At 58.1% G+C, this 15,269-nt stretch overlaps 1 protein-coding gene across 6 annotated transcripts in view; it reads right to left on the bottom strand.

Annotated features, from left to right (window-relative positions):
- ARHGEF10L (Rho guanine nucleotide exchange factor 10 like) overlaps window positions 1–15,269 on the bottom strand; it is a gene marked incomplete at both ends in the record, with an annotated part of 102,852 nt that overhangs the window by 57,534 nt on the left and 30,049 nt on the right. For 4 of the 6 annotated variants that reach the window (XM_080691103.1, XM_080691100.1, XM_080691101.1 and 1 more), the window contains 7 exons: window positions 1,768–1,941; window positions 3,636–3,728; window positions 4,949–5,065; window positions 6,338–6,517; window positions 7,314–7,391; window positions 9,416–9,522; window positions 12,478–12,586. In XM_080691103.1, coding sequence (XP_080547229.1) covers window positions 1,768–1,941; window positions 3,636–3,728; window positions 4,949–5,065; window positions 6,338–6,517; window positions 7,314–7,391; window positions 9,416–9,522; window positions 12,478–12,586 — 858 coding nt within the window. Of the gene's footprint in view, window positions 1–1,767; window positions 1,942–3,635; window positions 3,729–4,948; window positions 5,066–6,337; window positions 6,518–7,313; window positions 7,392–9,415; window positions 9,523–10,544; window positions 10,723–12,477; window positions 12,587–15,269 lie in introns of those variants that run through there. The other 2 variants (XM_080691104.1, XM_080691105.1) reach the window with 2 other exon arrangements.

The raw sequence follows: 15,269 nt of genomic DNA, 5'->3' as shown, positions 1-15,269 counted from the left end.
GAACACCCTCCACCCCAGGAACTGCCAGCCCCAAGTCTCGATTCTGTGTCTGGAACCCCGTAGAGCCAACAGGCTCCTGGGATTTTCCTGAGAAGATCTGAACACCTCCCTCGGGTCCCACGTAACACCCCCTGTCCAAAACAGAGCCCTCTCACACGCCAGGGCAGGTCACCTATCCTGAGCCACGCTGGCCCACCTCGGACCCTCAGCGGTTAGACGGCAGGGCCTGCGTGCCGGCTGCCCCGGCCCAGCAGCAGGGGAGGCTCCTGCTGTGTAGTGCCAGGGAAACAGAGGCTATTTTTTGCTACGGTGACTCAGGGAGGTGACCTTGTGCCTTCAAAACAGCCTTCTCTGCAAATTCATCTGTAAGTTTTACAAAAAAACTTACTAAAATATTCCTAAGTGCCAACGCCCAAAGCAGAGCGTATTTTGTGCATCCTTGTTCTCTGAAGGACCCCGGGATGCAGCCATGCCAGCCCCCTCGCCGGCCCCCCAGCAGCCCTGGTACCAACCGGGTGCTGCTGAACTACCCTTGTTTCACGGGGGGCAAGTGGGGATTGGGCAGGCAGGACTGCCCTGAGACCATGCACCAGTGGAAAAAATATGGATTTAAACCCAGATTCCGCCGGGCGTGGTAGTGCACACTTGTAATCCCCGCGCTTGGGAGGCTGAGACAGGAGGATCGCACAGGTTCGAAGCCAGCCTCAGCCACTGAGTGAGGCTCTCAGCAACTTAGTGAGACCCTGTTTCCAAATAAGGTATAAAATAGGTCTGGGAGTATAGCCCAGAGGTAGAAAGCCTCTGGTTCCACCCCCAGTACCACAAAAAATATTATTAATAAAAATAAAAAACCCAGATTCCAACCTGAGCATAATGTTCCACACCTGTAGCCCAGCAACTCAGGAGACCAAGATGGGAGGACTGGATGTCCAAGGCCAGCCTGGGCAACTTAGTGAGGCCCTATCTCAAAATAAAATAAAACTGGCCGGGGACGCAGCTCAACGCTAGTGTGCTTGCCTGGCATGCACCAAGGCCTTGGGTTCAATACCCAGCAACACAACAAAATCAAAATTTAAAAAAGATTAAAACTCAGATCTTAAGACGGGCATGCGTGGTGCGTGCCTGTAATTCCAGAACTTGGGAGACTAAGACAGGAGGATGGCAGGCTCCCAGCCAACGCAGTCACTTAGCAAGGCCCTGTCTCAAAATAAATATAAAAAGGATTGGGGATGTAGCTCGGAGGTAGATTACTTCCCGAGCGTGCTCAAGGACTTATGTTCAATCCCTAGTACAGAAAAAATGTTTTCAAAAAAATTAAGAACCGTTTTGTTTCGTTTGCGGAACTGGGGATTGAACCCAGGGACATTCTACCTCCAAGCTACACACCCAGTACTATTTTTTTTTTTTTTTTTTTGAGACAGGGTCTCACTAAGTTGCAGAGGGCCTCACTAAGTAGCTGAGGCTGGCTGCGAACCTGCGATTCTCCTGTCTCCGCCTCCCAAGTACTGGGCTTACAAGCTTGCGGCCACCACGCCCGGCTAAAAAGACCCCTGCATTTTAAACACACTGAACTATAATACTAAGCATCGTTTCTGGTGTCTTGACTGACAATTACACTGACGAACAAAATCTACTGTTATCCCCAAACAACACGAACAGTGATGAATGTGGGGTCCAGCCACGGATCAGCACAGGGACACCCCTCCTGGGCGGCTCTGGGGGGGGCGCTCCAGCGGCAGGTGAGGAAGGCGCGGGCCCCGCACCCACCTTGTTGAGGCTGCTGCGGTCGCTGACGCTCTTGGTCAGCTGCTGGATTTCAGCCACCTGGTCAGCCAGCCGCTTCTGCTCGTTCAGTCCCTCGGCCAGCGTCTCCAGCTCGGTGAGGGCCAGCTGCAGCGAGAGCCTGTCGGGGTGGCCCCTGGGCGTGTTCTTCAGCATGTCCTGCCAGGGCCAGAGAGAGTCAAGACTGGGAACCCACGGCAGACCCTGCCCTGCCTGCGATCACCGCGCACCCTCCACACCACCACACGGCAGGGCCCAGAGGGCTCACGGCTGGCACAGACGGTGCCGGACACCAAATACGGCCCCAGGAAATAGCTAACAGGTGAAAAGAAATACAATAACTGTGTGGCTCCTGCTAGGTAAATACCCAAAAGAATTGACAGCAGGGTCACAGAGCGATATTGGTCCACCCGTGTTCACGGCCGTGGGAATGAAGAGGCAGCCCAGGTGTCCATGGCGGACAAATCGTCAAGCAAAGTGTGGGCTATCCAAAAAAAAATACTACACAGTCTTAAAAAAGGGAAGGAAAAGCGGGGCGTGGTGGCGCACGCTTGTAATCCCCGCGCTTGGGAGACGGAGACAGGAGGATCGTGCAGGTTCGAAGCCAGCGCACTGGCTTAAGAGACCCTGTTTCCAAAAATAAAATAGGTCTGGGAGTGTAGCCCAGAGGTAGAAGGGCTTCCAGGAACCCCAGTACCACCAAAAATTTTGAAAAAGGGAAGGAAATTCTGACACATGTTACTACGTGGATGAACTCTAAGTAATTGAGCTATGCCAGGCACAAAAAGACAAATCTTGCATAATTCCACCAAGAGGAGTCAGGTGCACAGAGGCAGAAAGCAGGATGGAACCGAGCGTGGTGGTGCACGCCCGGAATCCCAGTGCTGGGAGGCTGAGACAGAAGGATCGCAGGTTCCAAATCAGCCTCAGCAATTCAGCAACTCTCAGCAAACCAGCGAGACCCTGTTTCAAAATAAAAATAATAAAAGGAGCTGGAGGTAGAAACTTGGATGTAAAATGCCCCTGGGATCAATCCCTAGTACTAAAAAAAAAAAAAAAAAATAGAAGGGTTGCTGCTGGGACTGGGAAGATGGGGAAATTGGGAATTATTGTACGAAGTTCGGTGGGAGAAGAAGAGAAGGTCCTGGAGATGGTGGCGATGCTGCACAACATAGCAGGTCTTTTTTTTTTTTTTTTTTTTTTGGTGGTACTGGGGTTCCTGGAAGCCCTTCTACCTCCGGGCTACACTCCCAGACCTATTATTTTATATATATATATTTTTTTTTTTTTTGAAACAGGGTCTCATAAACCAGCGCGGCTGGCTTCGAACCTGCACGATCCTCCTGTCTCCGCCTCCCAAGCGCGGGGATTACAAGCGTGCGCCACCACACCTGGCAACGTATCAGGTCTTAAAGCCACCGAGCCACACACTTCAACTAGTAAATGCATCGATGCGCAGATCAATAATCACTAATGGATAAATTAGAGCCCACTCCACAGCCCAGAGTCTCTGCAGGTAAGAGAGAAATGCCACTGGACCCCTCGGCAGGGGAGCCCCCCCTCTGAGCCCCCCGGAGATCACCGACTGAGGACCCTCGGCAGTGGGTGGGACCCCTCGGGCATCCGAGGCCGCGCTGACGACCAGGCCTCGCCTAACATTTCTTGCCAGCACCCCCAGGCCCCGTGGCCTCAGCCCCTTCCAGCCCTGAGAGGAGCTGTGCACCTATTCATCTCTGCCTAGGCATGGAGGAACTTGAGGCTCTGCAGTTATAAATGGGGGCCCCCATCACGAGGTGCCCACCCAGCCTCGGCCACTCCCTGGGGGCGGGCGGTGGCTGGAGCCCCCGAGTTACCTGGAGCAGGAGGATGAACTGTGGAAACCTCTGGATGGGCTTCACCATCAGCCCGTAGAGGGTGACGCGGTCCGGGCTGCACACCTGCCGCCGCTGTGGGAGACAGCCACACCCTCAGTGACCTGGCCCAGAGAGGGCCCCTGGGGTCCAGACACGGCGCCCACCACCCCGGACTCCTCCTGCTGGGCCCAGGACCCTGCTCAGCCCAAGAGTAGAGCAGACAGCGGAGAGAATTCCTTGGGTCTGCAGCTGGGTCCCTATGGAGACTCAGGGCCGCTGTAGGTCTCTGAACTGAATGTATAACTGAAAAACTCAGCAATTTACTTATGAGGTCAGACTTCTAGAAAGGAGGAAAAAAATTCTCTCCATTTAAACTAAAAGCCAGAGGGATTTAAACTCAAAGCTGGAATGAGAGGTGGGGACAGGGGACTCATACTGTCCTGTTTCTGACACCCGTCCCGCCCCTCTGTCTACACCTGTCGCCTGGGTCTCAGCCTTCGACCCCACAAAGCTACAGGTTCTCCACCACCCTCTCCTCCCATCTGCACCAGCTCACAACTCCTCCGTGGCTCCCCAGGGCCTGACATACCGTCCTAGTCCCTGGGTCTGCAAATCTGGAGCAACCTAAACTAAGCCCTGCTGCCCCTTGGCCTTGTCTCCTAGGTCTCCCCAAAGGGCCCCTGTACTCCCAAGAGCCACACAGACCTTCCCACGCCCATCCTCTGCCTCTGACCTTTGCCCCCTCTATCCTCACGCCTGGAACACCCTCTCCCACCACCCCCTGCCAGGACCCATGCCAGAACACAACCTCTGAGAAAGCACCGGCCGCCCTGCGTCCTCTGCTGGGCAGCAAGCACCCCGCGGCCAGGGGCCCTGTCTGCCTCTGCTGACCACACTCCCAGGGCAACCTGGGGAGCCTGGCTGCAGTTACTCAAGGGCCCAGAGCTGCCCAGAGTCCTTTACCCTCTGTTCTCCCATGTGATGCCTGACACTGGGAGGACCTGTCCTCGCCGCTCAGGGACTCGGGCCGCAGCCCACGAGGGCAGGGCCTGCACGCTGGGCGTCCTGCAGCACCCCAGGCCCCCACGCGGCACGGGGGTGCAGGTCAGAGGGACGCCACAGGTCTGTGCTCCGCACCCAGCTGCTTCCCAACCCTTTAACTCTCCCTCTCCCACACCGGGCCAGGAGGGAACACGTTCTTCCACGGGGCTGAGGTGCCCCAAAGGAACAGGGCAGGTGTCCGGGCCACAGCTACGGCCCCCAGGCTACTCCCACCCTCCGGGGCAGCCTCCCTGCCGCTCACGCCCGGGCACCTTGAGGAACTCCAGGAAGGCCGGCTTGGTGAGGCAGGCCTTCTTGATGATGGACATGGCGTTGGTGAAATTGTTCACGTAGTCGCTGTACACGTCGAGCACCATGGACTTGGAGAACTGCGGGCGGCAGGTGCGGGCGCCGTCAGCACCCACCCCACGCCCGGGGGCTCGGCCCGAGTGACCTCAAGAGTCCAAGGTGGCCGGACCTGTCACCCCAGCTGGGGGAGAAACGGGGCTCAGAGGTAAAGAGACCGTCCCGAGGTCACGGGGACAGGGGTGCCTCATGAGAGCCCGGGGGCCCATCCACAGCCTGAGTCGGGGAGGGGGGCAGAGATATTATTATTTATTTACTTATTTATTTATTTATTTATTTTTGTGGTACTGGGGATGAAACCCAATGGCATTCCAAATCTGAGCTACTCCCCCAGCCCTATTTTTTACTCTTTTTATTTTGAAACAGGGTCTTATTGAATTTCAAAGGGCCTCGCTAAGTAGCTGAGGCTGTCTGAGAACCGTGATCTTCCTGTCTCAGCCTCCCAGATGCTGGGATTATAAGCGTGCGCCACCAAGCCTGGCTGAGGGACATTATTTTCATTACCTTCATTTCTACACTGTGTCCAGGAAATAAAATGACCCTCACTCCTGCCGAGGTTGGGACCAGATGCCCAGGGCCCACCCACCTCTCGCCAGAGCCCTTTGGCCACACCCACCCTATTTAGTGTATCTACTGAGCACTGTGGTTTTCAGGGCAATTTTTTTTTTCTTTAGGCATAACCCAGTGACCTAAAATGGAGTCCCTCTGACCTGGTCCCCTGAATCTCTGGGGGCCTCATATTTCAAAATGAGAAATCCAGGAATTCCCAATGCACCCCATCATTCCATAGCTGCCGATCAAGCCCAGAAGGGCGCCCCAGGCCTGACTATGGGTGTGTAACTGAGCTGAGACCAGCGCCAGGCCTCCTGGACCAAGACCCAGGGCTCTTTCCCAACCCTCGAGCCTCCTCCAGCGGCCACAAGCGTGGTCTGGGCCAGCATTTCCAACAGTGGCTGGTCACTCCTCCAGGGCTCTGTAAAGGAGCCTGTGCCCTGCCCAGTGGCGGCCCACAGTGGCTGGCCATCAGCCAGGCACCTGGGGCTGCCGCCACGTGGGCAGAGCCAGAACCGTGCCCTGGCTCCCGTGACCCCCTGGCCTGACAGATGCCTCCAACACATCCTGGGCACGTCAAGGTGTCACGCCACCCCCAGCTTAGGCCCAGAAGACACAGGGGCCTTGCCAGCGTGGGACTCTGCTGGCTTGGACCAGGTGACCAGGCAGAGGGAGGCGACCCCTACGGTCAGACTGGCTGTGGTTTCACCTAAGTGGACCAGGGAAAGTTTGGGGATACCTACCGAAGCCACAAAGAGGTCCCCGATCTTCTCCGTGGAGTCCCACTCGGCCACGCGGGACGACAGGGCGATCTGGAACATGGAGTGGCAGTTCAGGATCTCCTTGACGCGGAAGAACACCACCTGGCACTTGCGGACACTCAGCACCTTGGGCTCCATCTCTATCAGGGGGTTGCGGTAATCCTGTGGGAGCGGGCGGCGGTGAGGACAAAGGCCACAGCCCCTCGGGCAACCCAGGCCAGGTCCGGGAGCTGGGGGACCTTGGTGGGCCTTCCTGCCGGGGGAGAGGCAGCCTCGATCCTCGGGAGTCTTTCGGGGAGACTCCCATGAACACAGCACTCCAGTGTCTCTTTGCCCACTGTACCCTCCCCCCTGTGCTGGAAGCAAAAGCTTCACAAGCAGGTGACACTCTCCGCCTCCCCGGTGCCACCCATGCCCCTCACTGCGGTCCACACTCAGAAGGGGGGGAGAAGGCATCTTCCCACCCCAGCATCTCCTCCCCTGGGGGCCGCACTCCAACACCCCAGAAAATTCATGGTCTTGGGTTCCAACTGCAGACCGGGTGGCACACCACGGTCCTGGGCATCCTGAGAAAGAGGGAGGCGTCCTATCTGCTCCTGCCTGGAGAACCCCAGGATGATGGGGAGACAGGACCTGGGCCCCAGAGGCTCCCAGAATGGGAGGAAGAGGGTCCCTTCTAAGCATGTCAAAAACCACATGCCCTGAATTCTCCAGAATAGCCCTTATTTCAGAGAGCCACAATTTCATTTCAGAAAATGTTTACCCCATTGAATACCAAGGATTAAGAAATACTTGATATCCCCCATCTGGAGAGCCTGCTGTCCCCATAATATACTGCTGGCTGCTGGCTCCTTCCCCTCACAACTGCCCGTGGTCCCCAGAAGCTCCTTGTAAAATATTCCTCTGGGACCCTACCTGCCCTGGCCCCAAAGACCCCTGAGAACCTCTCAAGTCGCACCTGAAGTATCCGCTTCAAGGACTCCACATAGCTGCCTTCGCTCTGAACGATGGAGCCCAGGATGTGCCGCCGGACCACCTGCTCAGCCAGAAAGTAGGGTCAGTACATCGGCTCCCCACCGCGGATACCCAGCATCTGCTACGTGCAAGGCCCTGGAGCCAACCGCTACAAGACAGAGCGGCCGGGCCCTCCCTCAGCCATGCCTGGAACCAGAGGGGCCCGCCAGGCTGCACGCACTTCCAGAGCCCCTGCCCACCCAAAAACACACTCGTGCAGCCCAAAAACACTCGTGCAGCCCGGACTGCAGCAATGGGGAGGCAGCAGGCCCCCAGTGTGAGCTCCTGCCAGCCTCTTCTTGCATACATCCAGGGGCGGGTCTCGCCACTTCTCCTCCAGGGTGCCCAGTGGCCACTGCTGTCTTTGACAACTCTACTATTCTTTCTTAGATTGAACCGAAATCTCAGCTCCCGCCCTGGTTGCACAGGGCGCCCTCTTCCTTAGGACAGCCCATGGGAGCCCTCCCCCAGGTGGTCGCCACGTCAGGCTAAACGTCCCTAGCCTCGTCCCCCTTTCTCTCTCCACATCCCCATCTCTCCTCGGCCTGCATCAGCACCCCCAGAAGCACAACCCACAGAGGGGACCACCACCGCTCAGTGCAGCTGACCAGCACCCGGTCAGGCAGGGGTGACTTGTGTCCACTCCCTCTGTAAGGGGCAGAGTGGTGGGTCCCACTGGAATCACACAGGGATCTTCACAACAAACTGCCGCCTGGCTCCCAGCCCCGACAGTGAACCCTTCAGCGTAGCTACAACCTGGGCATCAGGCTCTGCAATCTCGCCAGGTGGGGCAAATCTCGCCATGGCAATCTCGCCATGGGGGGGCAAAGTTGGAGAAGAGGTCCACAAGGTGTCATAGTTGACAGGTACCCTGGGGAGGGCCTGCCCACCTTGATCCAGGGCTGGAAGGGCAACCCTCATTCTAATCTCCTGAGAACAGTGATCCAGGCTCCCACGGCCACCAGGCCCCATCCCCTGCCCTGCTCCCTCCCGGTCCTGAGTCATGACAACCAAAAAAGTCCCAGACATTATCAAATGTCCCCCAGGGGGCACAAGTCACCTCCAGGTAACTGAAAATGGCCAATCTGGAAAGCAAAAGGCCCCAGAGGAAAGAGACCCGCTCTCGGCAAGAGGAGAGGGGGCCTGCGTGGGAGATGGAAGCCCGGGCTCTCTGCCAGCACAGCGCTGCCATGGGGTGGACGAGGGGCTTCGCGATCGCAAATGCCACCCAGTGGTCAGGAGCACAGGGACATGCGCTGGACAAGTGTCCCAGGAAGGGACAGGATCCTCCCCAGCTCCAGCCGGCAGCTGCAGCAGAAGCGTGAGCCAGTGTGGGTCCACCTGACTTCCAGAGGAGGCCATGCTTTCTGCCAACCAATCAACAGGCGGACCCTCCCACTGAGGTGCTGCCAGATGCAGGGACAGAGGGGAGCGAGGACTCGCAGCTTTGTTCCTGGCTGTGCAAGCCCCAGATGCAGAGGGAAAGAAAATGAAAGTCAGTCACAAGCCCCATCCCAAGCAGAGCAGCGCCGCCCAGCTCAGCGAGACATCAGTGGCGATGTAGGGAGGGGAAGGGCCTGACTGGAGACCACCTGGGGGAGAGCGCCCCAACAGCTGTCCTGTGGGAGAGGGCTTGCTGGAGGACTGTGTGTGCATCCAGGGGCAAGAGCTGAGATCTCACTCACAGTCCAAGGCCCCAGTGTGGTGGGAAGGTGGGGGATGGCGCCCCAAATCAGACGGTTGGGTGCTTTCTGCCTTTTTACTGCAGCTTCTTTTCCAAATAACACCTCAGTTAAAAACCATTCATGGGACCTGCTCTTGATGCTAGGGGGGAATTCCAAATGCTGGGGTCTCTGTCCCCCAAAACAACAGTGTGAAACCCGCAGGTCTAACTTTTGGTAAGTGGCTAGCTAAGAAGAGAACCCAGGAACCCCCACCCAGCTGTCATTCCCCTTCAAGACCCAGACTAGTAGTGGCCCCAGAAAGAAGGCTGGGACCCCATCCCTCCCTTCCTCTGCAGACACCACCTCCTGCTCCCCCACACACCTGCTGAGGGCTCAGGCCGTCCGGCATGGGACCCAGCTCTGGCGCCGGGGGCTTGATGTCTGTCACACTGACCTCCAGGAGCCCCATGTCTTCCTCTTCTGAGTCACCTGGAAAATTCAGACACCCCAATGATACACTGAAGGAGAGAACACCAAGCCCTGCCCAGGCCCCAGGAGCTGAGAGCCACCGCGGGCCGCCGTGGCCTCTGTCCAAGGAGAAGCGGCCCCTGGGGACGCGCGGGGTCAGAGCCAGCCGCTCGGCTCATCGCTGTGAGCTCACTGCAACGCCCAGGGCCACCACTGCCCGGCGGAGTGAGGGAGAGGGCCAGGGAGCAAGAAAGCCAGGCGCCAAGGGTAACAAATACAACAGGGTATCGCTCAGGGCCTGGGCTTGAGAATCCTCCTGGCCAGAAGCCACCATCCCAGCTCAGGCCCTGGCAACGGCAGCCGCCCATGTCTCCATCACCAGAAACTAAAAATAATTTTCTTCTGGACGCCTGAAAGGGGAAAGAAAACGAGCCCCGAGAAGAACAGGGCAGATCGGCTTTGCACTTTCTTTCTTTTTTTTTTTTAATAAAGATTTTTATTTTATTTATTTATTTATTTATTTATTGTGGTACTGGGGGTGGAACCCAGGGGCTTTCTACCTCCGGGCTACACTTCCAGACCCATTTTATATTTTATTTGGAAACAGGGTCTCACTAAGTTGCTGAGAGCCTCACTCAGTAGCTGAGGCTGGCTTCGAGCCTGTGCGATCCTCCTGTCTCAGCCTCCCAAGTGCGGGGATTACAGGCGTGCACCACCACGCCCGGCTAGGCTTTGCACTTTCATTAAAAAAAAAGAACAAAAGGGTGCAAAGACCCCGGAGGGAAGAGTTTCCCTTGAAGTCACGGGGAGCCCAGGCTCGAGTGCAGACAGAATGCAGCCCAGGCCTCCGAGACTAAGAAAGGGAGGCCGCGAAGCGTGTGGCAGGCCCTGTCCCTGCAGGTCCTGGCCTGCCATGAGCGAGGTTGAGGGATCCCGGCGGCGGCCGTGGGCTGCAGCAAGTGGGTGCTGTGGGGACGTCGGGAAGACAGAAGCGGCAGTGGTCCTGGGGGCAGAAGGGCAGGGACGGCCAGAACAGCCCTTACCTGAGCAGGACACAGAGGACGAGGAGGAGGAGGGGCACCGGGTGACGGCGTGGGGGTGGGCGTGGGGGCGGCGAAGGCTGTCCTGCCTGGCCCACATGACGCCCCGGGCATCGCTCCGCACCCACCCCAGCGGCCGGCCCCGCGGCTTCCTCTTCCCCCGCGCGCTGCTGGGTAACATTTCTTGGCCTGAGATCCGAGCCCTGCCTGGCTATTTATAACGCCTCTGGTGGGAGGGCCACTTAGGAAAGGCTCTGGGTTAATGGGCGGGGTGGGGGGGGTCTCAGCAGCAGTCCCCAGCCACCCGCCTGTCCCCCCTTGAGGTGGCCAGAGCTTCCCAAGAGGGGAGCCCCGAGTGCCCAGCACTGCCTGGCGCCACGCATGCCCACTGTTCTGCATGACCAGATCCATGAGGGAGGCAACCCATATCACAGCTGAGGAAACCGCCCCTCCTAGAGGAAGAACTGGGCAAGGTCACAGCCGGGAGGCCGCAGAGCCGGGACGTGACCCCGGTCAGCATGACACCATCCTGGCACCAAACCCCTCCACTGAAGGCCGACTGCTACCTAGAGCAAGGCCTGCCACGCAGGGATCTCCCCACACGCTGTCTCAGCCATCTTCCCTGCGGCCATTGTCACCCCATCATACGGATGAGGAAACTGAGGCAGAGGTTAAAATACAGAACTCTCCAGAGGGGCACACGCTCTCCACGACCTCCCTGGCCTGAAGCCTGGGCCCCTCCCGCTATGCCAGGTGCACCCAGGGCAGGCGGTGGGCATTCCCAGAGGAGCCTCTCGGGCCCAGGAACTGGACCCGCAGAATGTGGTCCAGCAGTCACGGGCCACTAGCCACTGTCCTCACTTTTCTCGTCCCTTCCTTCAATGGTTGACCCCAAAGATATGATCTACAGCAAGGGCTGGGTCCTGCTGGGCCTGGCCCCGCCCCCAGGCCCACCACCTCTTCAGACCTGGGTCTGCCAGCAAGCCCCTGAAGCCCCCTGCGCCCGATCCCTGCATCCTGGGAACGTGACAGTCCTCCACACCTTGTTCGGTGTTTTTGTTTGTTTGTTTTTCTACGGTATTGAGGGTTGAACCCAGGGGCATTCCACCTCCGAGCTACACCCCCAGCCCTATTTCTTATTCTTTATTTTGAAACAGGGTCTCACTAAAGTTGCAGAGGGCCTCACTAAGTAGCTGAGGCTGGCCGTGAACCTGTGATCCTCCAGTCTCAGCCTCCCAAGTACTGGGACTACTCAGGTTTGGTGTTTATAATGATTACATGAGGAACCGTCCAGCTCTGAGGACAACAGCTGGCATGCAACAAACACTCAATGAATGCAGACGATCATGAAAACACATCTCACACCTTCCTGCCACCGGGCCTTTGCACATGCTCCATCCACTTCCTGGAACACACACACACACACACACACACACACACACACACACACACACACACACGATGACCTGGGCCTCCTCTCTCCTCACCCTCCTCCCTCCATTCCCACACTCAGGTCCTCCACTACCCCCCTGCACCACCTGTCAATCTGCACTGTCTTCCCTGGTTACAAGCCTGCCCGCCCTGCCCCACGCGCCCTCCGGAGCCCCAGAGGGAACGCCCTGAAATCCATCTGGGCATCCTGCAAGCGGCATGGGGCACAGCCCTGTAGTAGGTGGTAGATAAAGGGATGATCAGAGATACTGAAAGATAAAGCCGGGAGAGGCGGCAGGACGCCAAGACGGCTGAGACAAAGAGCGGGGCCAGGACGTGGAGGGACGGCCCGCTGCACCTGAGAGGCTTCCACTTCACACCCACCAGGCGAGCGGAAACAAGACGGGGTGACCAGGGCGTTCCCGACTCAAACCCCAGCCCCACTGCCGATGAGGCCGGACACCCCGGCTGCACAGAGCCGAGTGGCCCTCCCGCCCAGCCTCACCGAGGACGTCCTTCCTGTGCAGAAAGGAGACTTTGCGCATGACGGCCATCCTGGTCTTCTCCAGTCCATCCTTGGTCCCGCTCTTGGCAGCCTTCATGAGCTGGGTCATCTGAGCAAAGGCAAAGCGGCTCGTGAGAGACGCGGGGGCCTGAGACCCCCGCCACCAAGAGCCACCAGCCGCATCCAGCCTCGGCCTGGCTGCAGACATCAGAACCACACAGCCCACTCCCTCCTCGGCAGGCGGGCAACAGCGGTCGGGGCGATGGTGGGAGCTGGCGGTGCCCTTGCACCCCCCCCCAGGGCAAGGGGGGCCCTGGCCCAGCTGCCTTCCTCAGAGCCAACCGTAGGAACAGGTGGCAAGTTAGGAGACGGTGCCAAGTGTGGCACCACGCAGCTGTAATCCCAGCTACTGGGGAGGCTGAGGCAGGAGGACGGCAAGTTAGAGGCCAGCCTGGGTGACTTAGGGAGACTCTGTCTCAAAATAAAATTTTAAAAGGCTGGGATGTCGCTGAGTGGTAGAGCCGAGCATGTGCGAGATCCGGGGTTTGATTGCCAGAAAAGTGTGTGTGTGTGTGTGTGTGTGTGTGTGTGTGTGTGTGTGTGTTTTCAAGAGATGGTCTGATGGGAAAAAGACAGGGGGAGTTCGAATCCCTGCTCTGGCCGGGCATGATGGCACGTGCCTTTAATCCCAGTACTTGGGAGGCTGAGACAGGAGGATCGCAGGTTCGAGGCCAACCTCAGCAACTTAGCAAGAACCTGTTTCAAAACAAAAATAAATAAATAAATAAATAAATAAATAAATAAATAAATAAATAAATAATAAATAAATAAATAAAGGCAGGGGGAAGAGGTGGTGGTATAGCTTGGAGGCAGAACATCCCTGGGCTCGATCCCCACTCTGCCACTCCCAGCAGGTGAGCAGGCCACTTCACCTCGCCAAGCTCAGTTTCCCTAGACAACACCAAGGCGAACCACCCGGGCCAGGGTCTGTCTGCGAGACTAGGGCAGGACCTCTGGAGTGCTCGCGGCTGGAGGTTATTTCGGGGGGCAGCCAGGAGGAGGGAGGGAAACACTCCAGCCACTGGCTGAGCCAGGTGAGGGGCTGTCCCGTGCCCCATAGACAGGTCCCCTGAGCGCTGCCCGCTCAGGGGAGGAGCTGAGGCTGCCCGAGGGAGCCGGATGGGCTTCCCCGCGAGCGCTGGGGTGCTGGGGAGCCCCGGGCCTGAGAGGAGAGCTGCTCCCGTATCACCCCCAGCCCCAGCCCTCGCACTTTCTCCCACACGTCACCAGCATCAGCCGCTAGAACATTCTGCAAGGACAGAAACGTTCTCCATATACACGGCCCAGCACGGTGGCCACCGGAACCCAAATTCCCAAGTGCGCTTCATTTTAATGAGCGCCACGTAAACAGCCGCGTGGCCTTCACTGGACAGCACAGCTCCGGGACAGCCTCTCCTTCCTCAAACTCTCTGCTGGAAGCGGGGAGCGCTGTCTGGCGGGGTCCTCCGGCCCCTTTGCCCTCACCAGCTCCTCCGACAGTCTCTGGGTCCCCAGAAGCAGGGCCACTGGCTTCCTGGGGCCTGAGTGAGGAAGGCTTGCTGAGGCGGGGTGGCGGCTTTTCAGGAACAAGGCTGACCTTCTGGAAATAGCCCGCAGGAAAAAAGGGAAGTGGGCCCCAGCTCCTCCCCAGGCCTGAGTATCTATGGGGTTCCATGGTCAGCATCTTAGCAGGAGCCATCATAAGCGCCTTTGAGAGTCTAACGGGGCGTTGACCCCAGAAACGGCACAGAGATGCTCATCTTTTTTGGGGTACATCCTCTTGGGGGGTCTGAACCTAGTTCCTGTCTTGGCAGAAAGCCATCAATGGGGCTGTCCTAGGAACGTCTCAATAATCTTTGGGAGATCATCTGAGGTTCTTCGCTTGGCTTTGGGGGACACAAAAAGGTAGCAAATACCCAGAAGGCACCCCGAGGCAGCTACGGCCCCGGAGCTCCAAGTGGGCGTGGCCAGAAAGTACGGGCGCGCCTAGGCTCCCCCCTCTCCTGGAGGCCCGGCTCTCCTGCAGCGGGCCGCACTCGCTACAGGATGGGCAGCGTTCAGACTTCGGCGCATGGCAGACCCAACTAGAACCCAGCTCTGCCCCAGACAGCGACATCCCTGCCAGGGTTTGGCTGCCTCATGCCTAAAGATGGCAGAAAGACAGCTGCCAGGGTGCCGCGGGAACAAGCCAGTCAGGCGTAAAGTGGCATGAGCAGCCGCCGCCAAGTAAGAGGCTCTTAGAACCGAGCACAGCGCCAAGCTCCCTGCGGACCTGACCCTCGGTGTCCACTCCGGGGCCACACCTGTTGATGCCCCATTTCTCAGTGAAACGAGGCTCAAAGTGGCTGAGGACCTGGGGGGGGGGGTCACACAGTGCATTAGCGGTGAGGCTGGGATTCGGAGCGGGGTCTGCAGGCCCCCAAGGCCCCAAGCATCACAGCTTGGGTGAGGTGTCCCGTTAAGGGCAGCTACTGTCGTCAGCGCCTTCAGTGTCCAAAAGCTGGGTCCACTCAAGAGGATATTGCAACTTCTCCCTGAGACTCCTCCTCCCGGACCTCTCCAACAGCAATGACAGGCAGGAACTTCTAAGGTCACCCACCCCGGCCTCTTTTTCTCTGTGTAACCCAAGCCCGCCCACTGCGGTTATTATTGAAGATGCGGGTTCCCAGGCCTTGCCCCAGACCTACGGAAGCAGCCCCCAGGTGGGGCTCAGGAATGTGCATTCCTAACCAACGTCCCGGGTGCTCCTGAGT

The sequence above is a fragment of the Muscardinus avellanarius genome (assembly GCF_963383645.1).
Source record: "Muscardinus avellanarius genome assembly, chromosome: 3".
Lineage (NCBI taxonomy): Eukaryota > Metazoa > Chordata > Mammalia > Rodentia > Gliridae > Muscardinus > Muscardinus avellanarius.
This window is presented reverse-complemented; position numbering and strand designations above follow the sequence as displayed.